Here is a 21,415-nt window from a genome sequence, read left to right on the forward strand (position 1 = left end):
CCAACTGTAGTGCTTCTGATCTCACAATATTTACACCATAAATCATACACACAATCAAAATATAATCAAACAACATGTGCTCAAACCAATAAATAATATAGCAGTCAAAGTTGTCTCTTTCAAAGTGGTAATGTGATAGTTAATGTAATTTGTAAGATTTACGTCATAAAAATTGCAATTGGTGTGTGAGTTATGGTTTGACTGGCTGTTGTGCGAGCTAAGGATTGTGGCCCGAACCATACGTTTTTTAAAACCTACATGGAGGTGTTGCAAACAAAGCTAAGTGCATAAGTTCACTGTAACCTATTGTTGTTCCAGGGTATATAAAGTTTTCAGTTTTGAAAAACCTTACAGAGTTGTCAGTAGTATTGGCCCTGGCAGTAGAAAATAACTTTTAGCAGTCACAAAACATTTGCTTTTGTGAATTTTGGGTTTTGCAACCGATAACACGTTTAATACATTTGGTCTCAAGTCTATAGCGGCGGCTCCTCTGATAAGGCAGAGAAGCATTGCCCCACTGGAAAAATAAAATTATAACAGCATGCTATTATCATGTTATTTTTCATAAGCCTCTGAAGCTGCAGGGTCGGGTTGCCCACATTTCTGGGGAAGGAGTGGGGATCACTTTCTTAGTGCGCATGAAGGTTTGGCTGGCCGTCTTTGTGCACCCAGCATGTTCTCCACCCAGCTCTATTGCACAGCCTGGGTGGAGAACATGCACAGGCTCCCACTGCCTGGTTGACAGCTGAGCCACAGTGCTCAGACCAATAATGACACTGATGTCATGCTGGTGACAGCAGTGTCCTGATTGGCCAGGGAAGTCTGCAAACTGCTCGATCGAAGAGGACAGAGAAGAAGCGGCAGCCAACAGGTAAGGGAATTTTTCTTTTTTTCTTAATCCTCCCTCTCACTCCCCTTACCCACTGCCTCACCACTATAGCCCTGTAGCAGCCGCTACTGCAAGTCTCAACCTATTTTAATTTTAAACGCACAGCCATGTAGACGCTTAATAAACACAAAGTGCTTCTTTAAATGCAACAGTCAGTGCGGCAGCGCAAGCGTGTAAGAAGGATGATGAATGAATAGGATATTGAGCAAATGGATTGTGCAATGGGTGAATACATTGGTGGACAAGTAAATGGGATGTGTTCACAACGTTTGCACAGCTTGGGGACATGGCTTGTCATCAATGGAGTAGAATGCTTTTGTTTTTCAGCCCTTCATATAATCTTACACTCTGTTACCTATAAAATTCACTTGCATATAGTTGGTAGTGCATGCAAATGAATGTCAAGATTATGCCTCAGCGCCACACTATTTGCTTTACTCTTTTTCATATGCACAGCACATTTCTAACACACTTAACCTTTTCAAGTCAATATATAAGTGAACAATTGTTATGTTTAGTCATTTTTGGGTTATAGACAAAGCTAGTTGATCCAACCAGGACTGATACTTACAACTATCTGAAGTAAAAGTGGAGGACTCCATTTGTTTTCTAGAAAATAAGCGAAAATACAAAAGAATATAAACAACTTTATACTCTGTAATAATTTATTACCAGCAAGTATATTGGGAAGCTGTTACTCACAGTTCATTGTTTATGCCTTCCACGTCGTAATACAAGTCTTCCAGTTCCTGATTTAGCCAGTTCTTATTTACAGATCCTTCTTTCTCTGGTATTAAAGATACATAGTTACCTGAAAAACAGGAAAAAACACCAACAAATATAGTACACCAACTTTTCAGTGCATTTTACATACTTAAACTGCTTAGAATAAGCCGCTCTTGCCACTTAAGTACAGTGGTTACCACTGCCATTTGTTATCTCTGCCAACTGGCGAGTTTCTGTTTTTGTTATGTGGGACTGTGTCTTCCAATCCACAAGACCGTGTGCACACATGTGGGTGTCCAGGAGTGCGAGAGAAACATGTGAAAGAGCTTGAACTTCTCCTACAGAATTAAGCACTGCAAATGACAAATTTGCCTTTGGCTGCATAAAAATGCATTTCAGAAGGTACCACGCAGACATTTGGTGCTGGCTAATCAAAACTGAAAAAACAACTATTGATGGGCAGATTGCAGAGCTATGTCATACATTCACCCCAGTACAGAGATATGGGCCTACATCCATCGTTTTTTTGCTCACCATGCGATTCCAGTTTGGACCCAGCCATATGCAAATCAGTCATGTCCCTGCGCCCAATGAGAACAGTCCAGCCCGATCTGCCAGCCCAGGTCCTTCCTGGACTGGAAACAAGCATCATAGGACCGGTTTCGTGAAAACACGAGGCCTTTAAACAGATGGTTTCCACCTAATAAATCAAGTAAAACATGTATTTTTGATTTTAATGTGACTAGTTTAGTTAGTTTCCTCATTGTAGAATGTGGTTTTAACTTCATATGATTGTTCTGAAACAACAGAACATTTTAAAATGTAGAAACGCAGAAACAGCTCAGGACTTAGCTTACTCCAGCTTGACCTTCATGATAACACCAATGGACATAGTATTTAGGAGCTGGAAAATAATTCAAAGTCTCATTTATTTCTTTGCTTTAGAAGGAATACGTGATCACATGCACTTTAAATGTATTACCAAGTTATGCTTTAATGATTCTTGCTTAAATAAGAAGTTATTATTGAAGCTAATGTTATGTGTTTAGTTCAAATAAAAATGTTATTTAAAGAAGGTTAGGAGATGAAGCTATTGTGTGTCATGGGAAGGATTTCGAATCCCTGATGGATGACGTATGCAGACAGCAGAGAAGTGGAGATGTACTTTTGGAGAATGCTGTATTCTAATTGGAGCAAGAACGAAGATCATGCCACATGCTTTGCAACATTTAATTTTGTTATAAACGTGTTCCTAGTTTAGGAGTTGAAGACAGATATAGGGTAGGAGATCTTTGCAGACTTTTTCAGACAAAGATTTAGAGACCTGCAGAGGGGAGTACAGACTTTGATGGAGAGCAGATGAAGGTAGGTTAGATGCAGGTTTTGTTCCATTCTGACTTATTAAAACCCCAAGCTTTATGCTTTTAATTTCCAAGGCCTATTTGCTCTATGCTTTATTTCTCTTTGGGAAAGATTCTGCAATTATTATTGATTTAGCTTCAGGCTAATCTCACTCTTGTTTTATTTTTAATTCTTTAGGAGTTCTGATTGACATCATTTGTGGCACATTTTCTTAGAATAGGAATTCTTTCCTTCATTGTACACGCTGTATGCAAATTAGGATATACTCTGCACTAACTATATTTAGAGTCCAAGAGTCTTCAAATGTAATTACAAAATAAATTCCTTTAAAACTACTCACAACCTCTCTTTATTGGCTAAAATATTTATTTGCATTTAATTACTTGCCTGTGTTAATGAAGGAGCTCTTTTGGTCAACATACAGTGGCAAAGATTCATCACCTTTGGAATGGATAATGGCACAGAAAAAAGGGTAATGGTAATTAAAGGTTAATTGTGCCATGTTTACTAGATTTTGCAAAGAGATTACTGAGAGATTTCCGCGGTATCACGTGCGTGACTAGGCCGAATGCACATTGGTTTTGATCATCAAGTGTATATTAAGTTTGAGTAATACAGCAGCTTAGGGACAGTGGCATATTTAAATAAATGCATGGAGGTTTCCAATTAATGTGATTTGATAACAACCTAGACAATTATTAAACATTATAATGATGCTCTTTGCTTATTAGCAGCATAATGGCATGTTTACAAACTGCTGAGGAAGGGTAAACTTGATTGAGGGTGGGGTGTGTCTAGACCACCAAATGCCTGGCACTTCAAACAGAATTTTCGTAAGCACACTAATATGTTTTTTTTCTTGATTCAAGAGTTGGTCTGCAATCAATTATCTTGCAAAACAAACTCTTCATGCAGTTCTGTCTAAATGAAACTTTGTAGTCAGATGCAGGAGTAGAAATGCTAGGTATCTGCTCCAGGACAAAATCAATGAGCCCTAAAGTCGTAGATTAACATTAGTGCCCTTGCACCACACAGGGGAGCTTAACCACATGGGTCTGTTTTATTATTTTATCAAGCACATGCATATAATCATGCAACAGTCATATGAACTCTACAGAATATGAAACTTTGCAGTTACCCACTTTATAAAGGTGTGTTTTATGTTATACATGGCATATCATTTCAGAAAAAAGATTTGACTTTCAAAATCAGATGTAGAGGGTGGATTAATTTATGCGATAGGAAAGTGGTGAATCCTTCGTATGACTGCCAGTAAGAAGCTACAGTCAACCTGACCTAAAAGTGTCTCTCAAATAGTTATATATGCCTTCGAAAAATTCCTTGGGTAGTGATAAAATCCAGGGTGGGGTAAATCCGGGCCATTTTATGTTGAGCGCGAAGGTCCAATTAGAAACGACTGGTCAGATTTTCCAGGTAATTTTTAATTTTTCCCTGGATTGTCGCAAGGAGATTCAGCTGTTTTCTACAGCTGGAGTCTCCATGTAAAAATAAAATGATCTGCAGAAAAGCTACAGATATCATTTTAATCTGACCCTACCGCCCACCCCAACAGAATTAAGAGACCACTCATAACACGAGCCTTACATGTGTATCAGCTCTCAGAATAGCCACTTAGTGAGACCTAAATCTTGAAACAACCACGAAGCCTGTATGTTTTAGAGAAGAGCACTATATTCAGAGTCTTTCCGTCACCAAATCCCTGTGAAGATTGTGCTTATTGTGGCAAGAATGGTTAAAGACTCCAATTTATTAATCCGCTTAGAGAGAAGGATTGGTGGATTGTAGTGGGAGATCCCATCACCATGTTACTCGACTGTTTCAAGGTTGTGACAGGCTGCGTGGGATATATGGCTCGATGTTAATCCTCTTCAGAAAATGGTCTAAGCTATTGCAAACATTCAGGGTGACCTTGGACTGACCACAAAAGAAAACCTTTTATCAGGGCAATAAAGAAATTATAAGTTACAACAAGTGCTTAATTTGTAAAAGAATGAGTGCTGGTGTCCAAAGCTCTGCTCAGAAGCCAGCGGCTGCTGCAATTACATATCAGTGTGCAGAATACCGGGGCTGTGTCAACTTAAATCCACCTCTTGCTTCTCATCCAATGCCAGATAATTCTTGCCCCTTTACCTCAATCATGCAGGTTCCTGTTGTCTCCCTTTGTGACAATTCTTTTACTTTCTCTTCCACATTCTTTCACTATTTGTCCACCTCATGCTCTCGGTCAGTACGGGATGAAGAAGAAATAGGTGCTGGTCCTCTATAAATGAGGGCAGGAGGGCAACAGTGGCTCAAATGAAGCAGTGTTTACAACATCTTCAAGCAAAGACTAATTGAACTGATGAGGCAGCAGCAGCTGCATTCTACAATGGCCTATATGATGACATTTAAATTGTTGCCTTACTGGTTGTGAAGTAACCCACAGAGGTATTAACTGATTTGGCACTTCAAATTGAGGCTGAACAGTGATCTAGGGGCACTGCTAAGAGCTGAGGTTCTCACTAAACATTTCCAGCATATACAATGCAAATTGGATGGGTCATTGGCAATGCATTTTGTATGCTCAAAAAAATCCTTCTTCAGGATAAAACTATCAATTTTTGGCATTTATGGAATTTTTTATTTCAATTGATGTGCAATGAGAAGCTAAACCAGTGACACTACAGTTGACCAATACTCATATTAAACCACTGGCATTAGCTGTCATTAATTCCCTAATGTTTCTGTTACTATTGGGGATAACATGGCTAAGAACACAAATTCCCATTTTCCGCTAGGGGTGAAGAAGAACAATAGTTACTTACCTGCAATCTGTGGTTCTCCAGTATTGGTGTCTTTCATAGATTCACATGCCTGAATCATTCCCCGTCGTCGGAGTGGGAGTCCGATGGTACATAAAAAAGCAATAATATGCACATAATATCCAAAAAACTTTGGTAATAACCAACCAGGAAGCAAAGTAGCCCAAGCTACAAGAGTAAAAACTTCCACTCTCATGACTATCCTAGTCATTTTGTATAGTCTAAACTGCAGCCAATCAGGTGACAGCACCCACCAGAATGTTCTCCCCAGAGGCTCAGTCTCTCAGATTTTCTCGCACAGGAGTGAACCGTAACATCATAGCCTAAGAGCCTCTGATGGGAGGTGGGCGGGTTGCATGTGAATCTATGAAAGACACCAATACTGGAGAACCACAGATTACAGGTAAGTAAATATTGTTCTTCTCCAGTATTGGGGTGTCTTTCATAGATTCACATGCCTGAATCAGAGTAGATAGCGTCTTCCAAGCATTGTTTGGGTTCTGCTATTTGTAACATACATTTGTATATAGCAAGCATATGCAATTACATAGTAAAATTGCTAATATTCATAAATACATGAAAACTTGAAATCACATGAGAATGTACTCAATATTAGGCATGATAATAAGCGTCTGAAAAGCAGTACAGAGGAGGAGGGAAACAGAGGCTCACCTTATCTGAAAAGATTGCAGAGAACCACTTGTCCCACTGAAGTATCAGCATTGCTGGCAGCTTCCAAACATTAATGTTTAATGAAGGTATGTCTGATGGACCAAGGGACCAAGTAGCCGCTCTGCAGATTTGCTGAAGAGGAACACCAGCGAAAAGAGTAGTTGATGAAGAAACCGCCCTTGTAGAGTGTGCTCTTGGAGTTGTCTGCAAAGGTCTTCCAGTTTGTAAATGGCAAAAGTCAATAGGGGCAGAAATCAATCTCGCTATGGTCTGTTTAGACACTGCTTGTCCTTACCGTATCTTTCCGTAGGCAACAAACAATTGATCGGATTTCCGAATGGTAGAGGTACTTTGTAAATAGAACTTAAGACATCTTCTGATCTCAAGGGTATGCAATGCCCTCTCCGCAGGGGATTGCGGGTTAGTAATTTTTTTTTTCAAGATGACTAGTTCGTTCAGGTGAAAATCCGAAGGCACCTTAGGCATAAATTTAGGATTTCTACGCAGCACCACAGAACTGGATGTGAATTGTAAGAACGGTGAAAGCCTGAATGTCACTGACTCTTCTAGATAAAGTCAAAGCTAGCAACAGAGAAACCTTTCAGGTTAGAAATTTAAGATCCACTCTGTGAATTGGTTCTAACGGGTGGCGCATGAGCTGCACTAATAACACATAAAGATGCCATGACGGAGGTGGGCGACGTACAGGAGGAAACATTCGGAATAGTCCCTTAAAAACTGTTGTATTATTCACGATGCATAAAGAGAATTGGACCCATCCTGTCGGAACCTTGAAATGGCTGCCAGAAAGACTTAAGAGAGGGCATGAGAGAGGCCTGATCTCGCTAAGTGCAAGAAAAAGGTAATATCTGTTCCGGTGTTGCATGAAACGGGTAAACCCCAGCAGATTGACACCATATGCAGAATCTTTTCCATTTAATTCTGTATGTCTTTATTGTAGCAGGAGCTTGGCGTTAGCCACAACCTCCTTGCAATCCGCAGGAATATTTAGATGAGCGAATGCAAGGTGTTCAGGCGCCAGGCAGCTAATTTCATAGAAGCAGGATCTGGATGGCAAATCTGACCATTCTGAATGGACAGGAGATTCGGTACTGGTCGAAACTGAATTGGATCGCACTCTGACAGGAGGAGAAGTTTGGTGAACAAGAATTGACGAGGCCATCTGGGAGCGATGAGAATAGGCGACAAGGTCTTTTCTTCATCTTCCGGAGAACTCTTGGAACCAACAGTATTGGAGGAAAGGCATAAGCATATATCTGAGACCAGTTCATCAAAAACGCATTCCCCTGAGAATCCTTGTGGGGAAGCCAGCTTGCAAAGAATAGGCATTTGCTGTTCTTCTTGGTCGCAGAGAGGTCCAGATCGGGATGACCCCACTGTTGGAAGACTCGATCCACCGTCGGCTGATGCAGTTCCCATTCGTGGGTGGACACCGTTGACCTGCTGAGGGTATGTGCCAGAACATTTGAAACTCCCGGCACGTGAACTGCTAAGAGATTGATCTTTCTTGGGCTTCCTGAGACAGAAGAGCCGACCTTGTTCCTCCCCGTTTGTTTAAGTAATGCATACTTGTAGTATTGTCCGTGCGAACTAATACTGTGGCTCCTAGAATGATTGTACGAGGAGTGATTTGAATGAGATCTTCGAATGAACCCGAGACTTGTAACCATTGCAGGTTGAGTTCCTCTTGAAGGGGCCTCATTTTGAGGTGGCAATTTGGTATCAACGGAATGCAAGAAGAGACCATTCCTAGAAAAGACTTGAACTGTCGGACTGAAACTGACTTTGAGCGTAACATGTGAGCCAGGTTTTGGATTCTCTTTTGCCTTTCGTCTGATACAAAAGCTTGAATTAACTGCGTGTCCAACGTCACTCCCAAGAACGTCTGCCTCTGCGAAGGAACAAGATGTGATTTGCTGAGATTGATAGAAAGACCCTGCGATTGGAATAGAGATAGACATATTCGGACATGGGCGTTTGTGTCTGAGAAAGAATTCGCCTTGATAAGGCAATCGTCCAGGTAAGGAAATATTTGAATCCCCTCCAGGCAGAGGTGCGCTGCTACTGGAGCCAGGACCTTCGTAAACACTCTGGGTGCCGATCGTAGTCCAAAGGGAAGGACCTTGAACTGAAAATCCCTGCCAGCCACTCTGAAACGTGGAAACTTCCAGTGACGGGGCAAATTGGGAATGTGGAAGTACGCATATTGAAGGTCCAGGGTGGCCATGTGATCCCCTGCTGACAGAAGATGAAGTATTTCCTGAAGCGATTACATCCAAAATGATAAATTCTTTAGATATTTGTTGAGGGAACAGAGATCTAGAATTGGACGCCATTCTCCGGATTACTTCTTTATCAGAAAGAACCATGAATAGAATCCTGTTCCTCTCTGCCCTTAAGGGACCTCTTCGATCGCTCTTTTTTTAACATCAAATTTATCTGGGAAAACAACTCCTTGAGATGAGCTGGAGGAGGGCCCGTTGGAGGAAAATTTGGAGGAAATCTTTCGAACTCTAGAGCATGGCCCCTGGCTACAATGTCTAGGACCCACTTTTTTTAAGTTATTGAGGACCAGTTTGAATAAAATCTTGAGATTCTTCCTCCAACTTTTACATGGGACTGTGGTAGTTGGGGTGGCAGGTGATGATACTCATTGTCTTTTGCTGGAATCCTTTCCGCAGTAGGAAGGTTCCTTCTTATTCTGGGAATAAGAGGTGTTGCGCTGGCCATATGATTGGTAACGTTGCGATTGGTAGCGCTGATTCCCTTGATATGACCGGTAGGAAGATTGTTGACTGTAAATTCCTCGCGTAGAGGACAGTACACGTCCTATCGCACCCCGATAGGGCGGCTTACGAAACTGCAAGGTGCCAAGAGAGCTGGCTGTTTCAGTGTCCTTTTTAATGGCTTGTAAGGCTTCTTCCACATGTGGGCCAAAGAAAGCCTCCCCGTCGAAAGGCATGTCCAGTATTTTAGCTTGTACCTCCTGGCAAAACAAAGTAGCCTTTAACCTGCCTTGTCGATGTAGGACAGCAGCCCCCGCCAGCTGCCTGAAACCAGTGGACTCAACATCCACTGCAGAGTCCATAATTTCTGCCAAGATCCGTTCTCCCTCTTGCAGTATCTTCAGAGATTCAGATTTTGAAGGCTCCAGAAGCATGTTTATGTATGGTGAGATGTCAGACCACATTTGTCTGTCGTACCGACCCAGAATGGCTAGAGAATTGGCCACACGGACTGTTGTCGCTGCCATAGTGGAGACTCGTTTCCAAATCGAGTCCAGTCGCCTGAAGTCTCTCTCAGGTGGTGCTGTGATCGGAGAAGAAGGATTTCTAGCCCGTCTTTAGGCAGTCTGTACAATCACGGAATCCGCCTTTGGGTGTCCTAGAAGGCATGCTGGAGACTTGTCAGGCGCTTTATATTTCTTGTCCAGACGTGGCAAGACTGGAGGAATAGATGCAGGATTTTACATCACCTTTAATCCTTCTTTCCATATTATTATTATTATTATTGTTTCTTATATAGCGCCTGAATCGACCCCCGAAGGGGTATCTCCGCGCTTGCCTTGGGAACCCGTCCTGGCTTTTCCCTGTGAGATAGCCCCTACAGGGCATCCCCAAGGTGAAAGCTAGGCATCCCGCCGCGGGGGGCCGTTGTGGAGATTAAGCAAGCTTAATGCCCAGAGTTGCAGAGTGTGAACCCATGATTAGGTCAGGCACCGAAGCGAGAATTATCGAGTCCATGGACATTTGAGCTCACGACCCTGCCGCGTCGGGAATTGAACCCTGGTCCCGGGTCTGACCTCTGCTTCAGGGTCTGCCTGCTCTAACCAGTGAGCCACACTTCTCCACATATAAGGTCTATAATGGGAATCGCCCTCACTTGTATCTTTGGCTGGTCTTTAAAGTCATAGAGTAAGCATTCCTCCTTCTTAGTTTCCATAGGGATTAGGAAATGTTGGGTTGCTCTTTCCATAAGGAGGTGAAAACCTCCAATGTCCACTGGAGGTGAATCTGCAGGAGCCGGAGGTGAAGGAGAAGGTGTCTGGATCTGAAATTCATCCCACTTTGACAACAGAGATCTCTCATCTACCTCACCTTCCTCCCTTTCTTCATCATCTGATGTGTGCTTCTGCAGAATGATGTGAAATCACTGGCGAAGGAGGTCTAGAAGACCGGAATTCTGATGTGGAAGCCTGCGCTACTGGTGTAGGAGGCATGGAATCCGGTGATACAGACGGCGGTACACTGCAGTAATAATCCTCCAGCATATTCTTAAGATTAGTTAATAAGGCTATAGGCATCTGAGCTGACTGAATATTAGCAGCAGGCGACGCCACCTGTTCAGGCGAAGGTTGATCATCCTGATCTTCTTCCTAGTTATTTAATGAACAGCTCCGAAAGACTGGTCGCTGTTCTAAATCTATCATCCACATAAGAATCTTCCTCACTGTCTTCTGAGTCCAGCAAATTGTCAGGAACCAGTAAAGGTACCTTATGTGGAGAAATACGTAATGGAGATAAGGGTTCAAGCACAGAACCACCTCTTTGTAGCAAAGGAGGCTTTGCCGTAGACGGCGTAGAAGATAAAACACGTAGAAACCGTAGACGGTGACCAAACTTGTATTTCAGTACATGTAGACAATTTTTGCGTCGACGGGCCCATCAATGAAGGAATAATTCCTGAAGGTGATAACGCCGACGAGTATGTGGCCGTCGACAAAGTTGTTTGATGACGAGGAGGGCTTCGTCGACGATACTGTTTTCGTCGACGATTTGGCCGTCGACTATGTAGTTCTCGACGACTAGCTAGTCGACAACGAGGCTGTCGTCGACGAGGTCTTCTTGATCTTGGTAGTCGACGGTGCGCCGATATGGGTTTCACCGAGACGTAGACGAGTGTCGTCGGGGAGGACGCCGACGACATAAGCATTTGAGGTTTAGGTGATAAAAGTTACCATCGATGTAGAAGTTGAGTCGACGGAAATCTTCGTCGACGAAGGGGTCGTCGACGACGGGGTCTTCTGCTGAGGTAGAATCTTCTCAGAAGTTGGTTTTGGAGGCAAAATCTTGACTGATCTTCTCGGGGCGTGGAAGGCAAAGGTTTGTTCTTGACAGGAGGAGTAGTCTTAGAGGTGGCAGGCCTCTCTGAACTCTTAGAGGGTTGTTGTTTCCTCACAACCTTAGCCCCTGGAGAAGATAAATCCTCCTCAGCAGCTCTCTTCCTGGAGGCCACAGATGACCCAGAGGCAATACTTCTTACCTCAGAAACTGGATTGTCCTGGTACTTAAGCTTCTGTAGCCACAGAAGTAAGCAGCCCTCTCTATCCCTGAGGGTCTTTTGAGGGAAGGTCTTGCATATCTTGCAGTCCTTCACTTGATGATCTGGATACAGGCAGTAGATGCCTTTCTTGTGGGGATCTTCTTAGAAAAGCCTGAGCTTACCACAAGATTCACAAGGCCTGAATAACGATTTCTTAGAGGAAGACGTCCTAAAAACAAGAAATCCTGAAGAAATTTGAGAAGAACTGAGCAGAGCTCAGGGAGACTGCCTTCACACGACGTGCGGTAGAAAATCTGAGAGCCTGAGCCTCTGGGGAGAACATTCTGGTGGGTGCCGTCACCTGATTGGCTGCAGTTTGGACTATACAAAATGACTAGGATAGTCATGAGTGTGGAAGTCTTTACTCTTGTAGCTTGGGCTACTTTACTTCCTGGTTGGTTATTAGCAAAGTTTTTGGGATATTATGTGCATATTATTGCTTTTTTATGTACCGTGGGACTCCCACTCCGACGACAGGGAATGATTCAGGCATGTGAATCTATGAAAGACACCCCAATACTGGAGAATAAATAAACCTCACATCTAATTATTGTCAAAACTAGTGGCTCTGACTGGAGGTACATTTTTTAGCCAACCAATAAATTGCTTTCCCCGGAAGAAAAGACTACCTAGTTTTCCCCCAAACTAATAAAGTATTTATCATATTTACGACTATTCTAATGATCTCCCCCTTAAGCTAAGATAGCTCATGGTCAAATTACCCAATTACCTCAAAGGAAGATGTCGTTTTGAAAGACTATGAAAATCCTGCATAGGAATTCATGTAGGGGTGCCAATATTTTTCATTCCTGAACCAGACCACAAGTATTGACCATATGAAGATTACAGAGAATTAAATTAATTAACATCCACAGCAGCCATCCTCTTCTCTATATTTCAGTTGTGCTTAACGTCCAAGGTATTTTCTAAATTCGCTCCACAAGGTGTCTACAATCAGATGAGAATCAATGAAGGCGATGAATAGAGATGACTTTTAAAACCAAATATAGGCCTTATGAATATCTGATTAAGTAATGCCGTGGATGCTTTCCAGCCTTTCCTAAATAATGTGTTCCAAGTTATACTGGATAAGTCGTCATCAGTTATCTGGCATGATATCTTAGTATTCTCTGATGCATTGGAAAAGAACTGAGATCTGAAGAGACGTTCTCCTTGAACTCTGGTCTCAAAAGCTCAATGTTTTGTGTTGCCCTATAAGAATTTGTTCCGATCAGCTATTTTTCCATTGTTATTCTAATTTCAGATTAAGGAACTCATATGGATCCTGAGAAAGTCAATGCGATTTAGAATGGCCACTATCTAAGAAGGTAAACCAATTCAGAATTTTTTTTGTGTTGCCAACTTTTTTCAGCCTTCAAATTGAGATAGTTTCCCAAACAGTAGAACCTATAAATAAAATTAACCAATTGTTTTCTTTTTCAAGTTTTATCTACCATGTCACCTTTCGACCAGGTACTGAACAGAGGAAGGTGGACACATAGCTTACAGAGGGGAATGGTATCATCTGACCCTTCTCTGACGGTCTTGCCATTACATGGGTCCTCAAACAAAGGTTGAAACAATAAAAACTTGAATTAAGGAAGAAATGTAAAAACAGTTTTTTACGACAATAGGGTATAAATTATAGACACACAATTTCTAAAAACGCCTATAAAACCATGTCTAGACATTCCCTTTGGAGAACATCCTGGTATATAGAAAACATATGACGAGGTCACTCGGACCTCTCAGCGGTCAAATGTAGGAAACTTGAAGAGCTCTGCTGCTTTGCAGTTTCTCATCATCCTGTTGTTTCCTGTTTCCATGCGGATTCTCGATCTGTTGTCCTGGTTTTCCAAAGTTAGGGGTGGTTGCCTCAAACAACCTAAGCTTATCAACAGCTGTGGTCTTTGGAGTTTCAGGTAAGACCATTTTAGAATAAACAGACCTGTGAGTGGTACTTTGGCATTATCACAGTGAGCCTGTGGTGTCAGAGATAAGATCTGTATATCCAGTGTCTTTCAATTTTTCCCTTCCTCAAACACGCATTTTACCCTAGGGAGAATGTGTGGACTGCAGCAACAATTGGTAATGAGCCCTGTCAATTAGTTTCCCTAGAAAGGAGGACTGGAGAATTCTCATTGGAGACAACATTCCAGCCGGTACAAGATAGGAAACTTCTGTAAGAAAGAAATACATAGATCATCAGAGTAGCTAGGGAGGTCTGTAGGTAACACACTAAGAGGCCATAAATTGCTCAGTAATATAATTAATGCAGGTATAATGCTTGGTTACAGCTTTAATTCTCAAAATGTATACTGGTGGTTATATTATGATGAGACAAAATATATGGATTACATACATTAATTCGCAGTTTTGTGGTGATAAAATCACCAAACAAGATGCGTAAAAAATATTTAAATTGAAAGAGAAACTTTTTGGTTGGAAATATATTATTAGGAGGTCACATACAGTTTCAGTTGAAGTTGTATATGAAACAGAAGATTTTAAGTAGTTCAACTAAAGTGAGTTTCATGTTAGATATGATGTATCGGGCAGTACATTGCAATTATAAAGTGGTTAGTACTCAAGAAAATTAGAGATGGAACAGGAAAGAAAGTATTCGGTGCTCAAGAATATCTTATTCATATTATAATAGATATACAATGCCTGGTGACAGTCCTAAATCCAAAATGTACATTGCTGGATATATAAAGAATAATGATAGGACATAGTATAGGAGTTACCAATATTGATTTACTCTGCTCAAGTGCTATCAACTTCAAGGATTGGACTGTCACAAATTCTTTCTATTATAATTTAAACAATCCCAATTGTATTTAGTTTATCACACCCAATTTATTTTTATTAAAATCTATTTACATCAAATCAGTTTCATTGATTTAAATCTCGTAAGATATCAACAATATATGGAGTTATAAATAATTACTTAAAGGACTCATATGACATAAAGCTACGCATTTGCATCCTACTAGTACATGGGTAAAACGCTTTGAAAATACATACAAATTGTAGCACACAAATTTATCAAGAGGTGACTTTCCTAAAGCAATCAGGTCATTAATTTTAAACACACTATATTTAAAACGATTCCTTGCTTTAGGCATTTTCTTACAGGGGCAGACTAATAGTACACGCTTTATATCTTGATTCCCACCCGTGCAAGGATCACAAGTTCCAGTCTTGTCTCTTGTATCCAACCAATGCCTTTTAAAGTTGTTAAATGGTAGAATGCCCATCCCTAAAATAATTATGAATTGCCTAGTGTTGTGACCTAGTGTAAACTTCAATTATTGAGTATTGAATGTTAGGTTGCGGGAGTAGGACTTATACATTTCTAACTGGGAACAGTGTGCGATATCCTGTGTTTAAAGTATTCTGGTCAATGTATTTTTTCTGAAACAACTTTAATTGTGCTGGTGTCAATGACTGGAAATGGGTGACTGTGCATTCAAAATTCACTAGTGCGATCTCAAGGTTATTATTAATAGTACAAATGCCTGGTTCTTCCTTAAAAGTTTTGTTCCTCAGGTGATCTCTCAAAGTGCCTTCTGATTCATGCAGAAGATTTTATACCCATCTAAGAAAGTTTGCTAGAGATATGGAATATGCACTGTGGAGGGAAAACTAAGTGCAATGCCTGGATGGGAGTTGCTTGACTCAGGAATACTATCTTATAGAGGAGCCTCCCTTCAAATAAGTTTAAAATAGACCACTTACGTATGGCGATATACCCAACTGCATAAGAGAGGATGAGGAGTACCTTGCCAGATAAATATCTAAAAGAGTTTTAAAATGTTTCCTACCCATACAGTAATTCAATCTTAAGTCACCTAAGTAGACTAGCAAGGAGGAGCGAGCGTGCACAGCCGAAGGACCTCACTCTGCCAAAACGGAGATACACGAGGCTGAGAGCTTCAAGAACAGGCGATGACAAAGAACAGCAAAAAGAAGATCCAAGCACCGGAATCGTCGGGCGCAGGGAAGCTGCCCTCTCCACAATGCTAGGCGCCCTCGGGAATCAATCAATCAATTCAAACATTTATAGAGCGCGCTACTGACCTGTAAAGGTCTCAAGTCCCTGAAGGGATGGGGGTGCTGCTACTGCTCGAAAAGCCAGGTCTTGAGGTGTTTCCTGAAGGTGAGATGGTCCTGGGTCAGTCGTAGGTTGGCGGGGAGGGAGTTCCACGTCTTGGCAGCCAGGTAGGAGAACGATCTTCCACCGGTGGTGGTTCTGCGAATCCTTGGTATACAACGTGCGGCGGTTGTTGAGGTACTCAGGCCCATGTCGTGGAGCGCTTTGTGTGCGTGGGTGAAGAGCCTGAATGTGATCCTTTTGCTGATGGGGAGCCAGTGCAGGTCTCTCAGGTGGGCAGATATGTGGCAGTGGCGAGGGATGTCGACGATGAGTCGTGCGGATGCGTTCTGTATGCGCTGGAGTCTTTTATGAAGTTTGGCTGTGGTTCCTGCGTACAGGGCGTTCTCGTAGTCCAGCCGGCTGGTAACGAGGGCCTGGGTGACCGTCTTTCTAGTTCCGGTCAGGATCCACCGGAATATCTTTCGGAGCATGCACAGGGTGTTTAAGCATGAGGATGAGATTGCGTTGACTTGCTTGGTCATCGTGGGAGAGGAGTTCAGGATGAATCCCAGGTTGCGTGTGTGGTCCGTGGGTGTCGGTGCGGTGCCCAGCGCCGTGGGCCACAAGGAGTTGTCCCAGGTGGATGGGGATGATCCAAGGATGAGGACCTCCGTCTTGTCTGAGTTCAGTTTGACGGCTGAGCTTCATCCTTTCCGCGACGTCTTTCATTCCTTCCTGGAGGTTGATCTTGGCGGTGGCTGGGTCTTTGGTGAAGGAGAGTATCAGCTGGTTATCGTCGGCGTAGGAGATGATGTTGAGGTTATGTTTGCGTGCGATGGCGGTGAGGGGGCTCATGTAGATATTGAAGAGGGTTGGGCTGAGCGAAGAGACTTGGGGTACGCCGCAGATGATCTCGGTGGCCGCAGAGCGGAAGGGAGGTAGGCGGATTCTCTGGGTTCTGTTTGAGAGGAACGAGGTGATCCAGTCCAGGGCTTTACCTTGGGTCCCAGCATTGTGGAGGTGGGTTATTAGGGTGCGGGAAGGAGAAAAACAAACTTTAAGGAGTGAAGGGAGGTGAGTGCAGGTGAAGGAAGATGGCAACAGCAAAATCGAAACCAAGCAGGGTTTCGAGTGAGACGAGATGAGACAGGAGCAAACTCCTCTCGCTCTACAGACAGCAGACTAAACCGACCCAACACTGGCTATCACTTTGCCAGTAAGCGTAAAGGCACAAGGAACAAGGTGAGTAAACAGTCATCTTGCCGCACTGCAGTGCACACTGATTGCAAGCGCACATAATACCCAGGCGCCGTAAGGCAACGCACCAAGATCGGGAGGAGCGGGTAAGAGAGCGGGCAGACAGGCTACGCATAAGGGGGGAAAAAATACCTGTCTAGGACCAGCTCGACTCACATCAGGAAAGCAAAACCGAAACTGGAGCAGTGCCCTAACAGCAGCACGCCAGTAATGGCGGTCATTTCACAGAAAGTTTGATCTGTCCCAGCCAGGCAAATCAGAGCAGAGGGATAAGAGCCGAGATAAGAGCCGGGAGCGAGTGGATGATGAGTAATGCATAACAGGGGGGAAAAAATACCAGTCGAGGACCAGAACGCGAGTGCGCCTCACATCAGGAAAGCGAAACCAAAACTGGAGCGGTGCCCGAACAACAGCACACCAGTAATGGCGGTCGCTTCACAGCAGGGTTGAGCTGTCCAAAGCCAGGCAAATCGGATGGGTGATGAGAGCCAGGAGCAAGTGGATGACGTGTGGAAGAGGAGGATAAGGTCTGAGACCAACAGCTGAGGCAAGAAACACAAGTGAATGGTGGGGCCAACCACTCATGTGGGATCTCTGAGCGCGATTAACTAACTCACCAACACAAAACGAGAGGTTGGGCGAAGTTCAACTGACTGTGACCATCCACGGAGACCCTTTGAGATGGCCAGTGGGCCAGGGGGACTGGACTGGGAGGTTTGTTGAGCGCCAGGCCCTAATGTGATTATGTGGTGGCAGGAAATGTATTTCATGCAGTATGATCTATGCAGCCTGTCCTGGTTACCTCTAAATGTGTTTTTTTATGATTATGAGACTATCTTGCATATTATGGTTTATGCTAGTGAGATTATGCTCCACTAGGTGCTTCATGGCCCTAATGTTAGTGATGTATCAGGGGGACTGGGAGGTTTGTTGGGCGCCAGGCCCTATTGTGATTATGTGGTGCCAGGAAATGTATTTCATGTAGTATGATCTATGCACCCTGTCCTGGTTACCTCTAAATGTGTTTTTTTATGATTATGAGATTATCTTGCATATTATGGTTTATGCTAGTGAGAGTATGTTCCACCCTGTGCTTTATGCCCCTAATGTTAGTGATACTTAGGAGGTTAGGGTCTAATATGAGACTGTTGAGATTATGGGCATACAATGCGTTTGGCGCCTAATGTGATGCTGTGCATAATGTGTTTTTTGTTACAGGCTGATGCTAGGTACAGTGTTTACCAGTGGTTACTGGTTGTTAGTCTATGATCTGTTTTATTATTACTAAGATCTCTTTGTGATGGTTATGTGCCCCCTTTCTGTCTTTATACTTCTCACCACCGCCTTCCTGATAACACCCCTCTCTTATCCCCACCACCCTCCTCCTCCTCCTCCTAATTTTCCCAACTTAGCCACCACTCGAGTTAAGTCTGGAATTAATTGCTACAAAATCATTTATCTTCCTTACCTGACTAAAGCTGCAGCAAAACGATTCAAGCATAACACCATGGAATGTTCCCGGATTCCCTTTTTGTCGATCAATTTTACAATGGTCATGATGGGAGGCTCAAAAACTATTTCATTTTCTACACTCACAACATCGCCTCTTGGTCCACCAGCTTACATAACTCACTTAACGTCACCACCTCCTCCTCTTCTATCCCTCATGGGAAACAGCTAAAAATCTCCCCCTCTGCATGTTTTAATGGCTCCCTCACCATCTCACTCTATAACAACGGTACAGTCATGATCCAAGCCCAAGACACCTGTCTCTCTCTCTTTGACCACCTCTTCCCTTCCCTACTCCCCCTTAAATCTGTTCTCCATTCAGCAGCTCGTTTCATATATGGAGCAAAAAAAAAAAGGGACCACATCACACCCATTTTATTCACCCTCTGTTGGCTTCCCATCGAGGCAAGATCTATCTACAAGACTACCCGCATCACCCACAAAGCCTTGCACTCCTCCTCTCCTCACTACCTGGCGAATAAACTTACTCTCTGAAGGCTCTAGACCATCACGTAATGCGGAAAATCTACTGCTTGAACCTCCCACTTTCAAGAAGTAAAGGTCGATGGCCAAATCCTTTTCAGGCAACGCTTGAGAATCTGGTACCGACTTCCGCCTCAGCTCCGGACCACCACCTCTTCCCAGGCCTTCAAAACTGACATCAAAGCTCTCCTCCTTAAAAGACCATGCCAAATTTAATTCACGTCCTCTCAATTATCTGAAGGAAGTCCTTCCATTATAGGAAATTCTGTTCTACATGACTACAGAAGTGCCTTCCCAATGTGTTTTTGTGGTTTGAGAGTCTGCCATTTATTGCAGTATTATACTTCTACTTGTATTGTGTACTCCTTTGTAACATGCACCCGTCACTTTCCCTCTTGTAATGTATTATTTGCTACCTCTTGTATTTTGTTTTCTTTTGATACATGCACATTTGCCACCATTGCCTCATGTAACTTAACCTTTGTTTTTGTGTTTTGAGTATCTGCCATTTAGTTCAGTATTATACCTCTATTTGTACTTTGTACGCTTTTGTAACATACTGCACCACTATTTTTCCTCTTGTAAGGTATCGTTTGCTACCTCTTGTATTTTGTTTGCTACTGATACATGCACAATTGTCACTATTGCCTTATGTAACGTAACGTTTGCTTTTGTAACATGCTGACTTGTAAGTTTTTTCTCATATTTCCTTCGGGTAAAGTCCGCGCTATATAAAAATGCATAAAATAAAATATGGGAAATGCAGCAGGTGCATTCTAGGGTCTGGAAAAAGACCCTCCCTAAATATTTATATGTTGTTACCACCCCCATGATCTTCCACCCAACTTCCAATCAAAGGGGCGGCATTGTCTCTTCCCACTGAAAGGTACCACCTTGGTTTTAATAATGTTTATTTTCAAGAAATTATCCACTACATACTTAAAAAGCACATCCAGGTTTCGATAAATACCAATGGGTGTAAAGTCGAAAATGACGACGTCATCAGCATACATTAAAACAATATGTTTTGAAGTGAGATTTGCGAATGAAAATTATTTGTATTATTAAAACAGGCAAGTAAATAAATAAGAAATAAGGAAAACAAAAGAAAATGGGGCTAGAATACATCCCTTTTTCAGGCAATTTTGAGTTAAAATCATAGGAGTCAACCCCTTGTCTCCCCTCATTAAGACTCTGCACCAGGTAGATGTGTGAATGGCAATAATTAGTCTTAATAAGGGACTAGGGATCATCAACCTCACCAGTTTCCCCCATAGGGTGGGTCTATCACCCCTATCAAAAGCGGTAAAGCAGTCGACAAACACTCATACCACTTGTGATTTGGTCACCATGCACTTATGAGATACAGTTTGCGTTACTGCAATATTATCAGTCACAGAATGTTTAGCCATAATGCCCACTTGGACTTCAAGTATCGCACCCTTCGAGAACGCAAGATCTTCCTCGTTGCATCAAGAAGTGCAATTACAGGGAGAAAGGCGGAACCTTTATTTGTGGAGTGGGACTACTACACTTCAAGACCGTGAACTTGGAATTTAGCCCGTTGCATAACAGTAGCAGAAAAGTGGAGTGAGGAGCCCTACTCCAGCCTTCTGTGTCACCCGGTAATACTATTATTGGAATCTTGTTGGAGCCAATTGCTGCTAAAGATCTTGCTTTCCTTATATATAACCATTTGCTTCTCCTTAGGAGCTATTTTGTGATGATTCTCAGGAGCAGATTTAGGCAACGCCTCACATCTCGACGGAGAAAGATTATTCCCATACAGTTCAGAGAATTAATGAATCCATTCCTGCTGTGGGATGGGAATTGCAGATGTTTTTTTCTTACTGCCCGTGAACTTGGAAAGGAGCGGTCAAAAGATTTTGATTTTTTTTTTGTAGAACTGTTTGCTGTAATTCTACCCAGTTATCTATGGTGTTTTCCTCCTTTTCTTTCCCAGAGCTTCAATTTCTTTACCACTTGAGACTGATAAAGCCATAAATTGGTGCCTAATGAGTTTGTTCACCTTTCGTGAAAGTACGGCTTCCTTTGACTCTATTTTTAGAATTGTCATGTGTTTAAGGGCTACACACCTCCTCTGAATCATATAAACAGCATCCGAGATGGTCTCTTCAAATGTCTGAATAGGATTTCTTTCTTCAAGTGATTGGTGAAAACACGGTGGCATAATTGCTGCATCCATCTTGGTTATGTTATCAGAGTTCCATATAATTTGACCTTACTTACAGG

At 42.6% G+C, this 21,415-nt stretch overlaps 1 protein-coding gene across 3 annotated transcripts in view; it reads right to left on the bottom strand.

Annotated features, from left to right (window-relative positions):
* Positions 1-21,415, bottom strand: part of FYB2 (FYN binding protein 2) — a 494,151-nt gene that overhangs the window by 210,338 nt on the left and 262,398 nt on the right. For all 3 annotated transcript variants that reach the window (XR_015307520.1, XR_015307527.1, XM_086952746.1), the window contains exons 6-7: positions 1,592-1,700; positions 1,461-1,498 (exon numbers count right to left, since the gene is read on the bottom strand). Coding sequence is in view for 1 of the 3 variants with exons in the window: in XM_086952746.1 (XP_086808872.1) it covers positions 1,461-1,498; positions 1,592-1,700 (147 nt within the window). In the remaining 2 variants the exon portion in view is untranslated. The remainder of the gene's footprint in view (positions 1-1,460; positions 1,499-1,591; positions 1,701-21,415) is intronic.

The sequence above is a fragment of the Lissotriton vulgaris genome, chromosome 1_1 (assembly GCF_964263255.1).
Source record: "Lissotriton vulgaris chromosome 1_1, aLisVul1.2, whole genome shotgun sequence".
NCBI lineage: Eukaryota > Metazoa > Chordata > Amphibia > Caudata > Salamandridae > Lissotriton > Lissotriton vulgaris.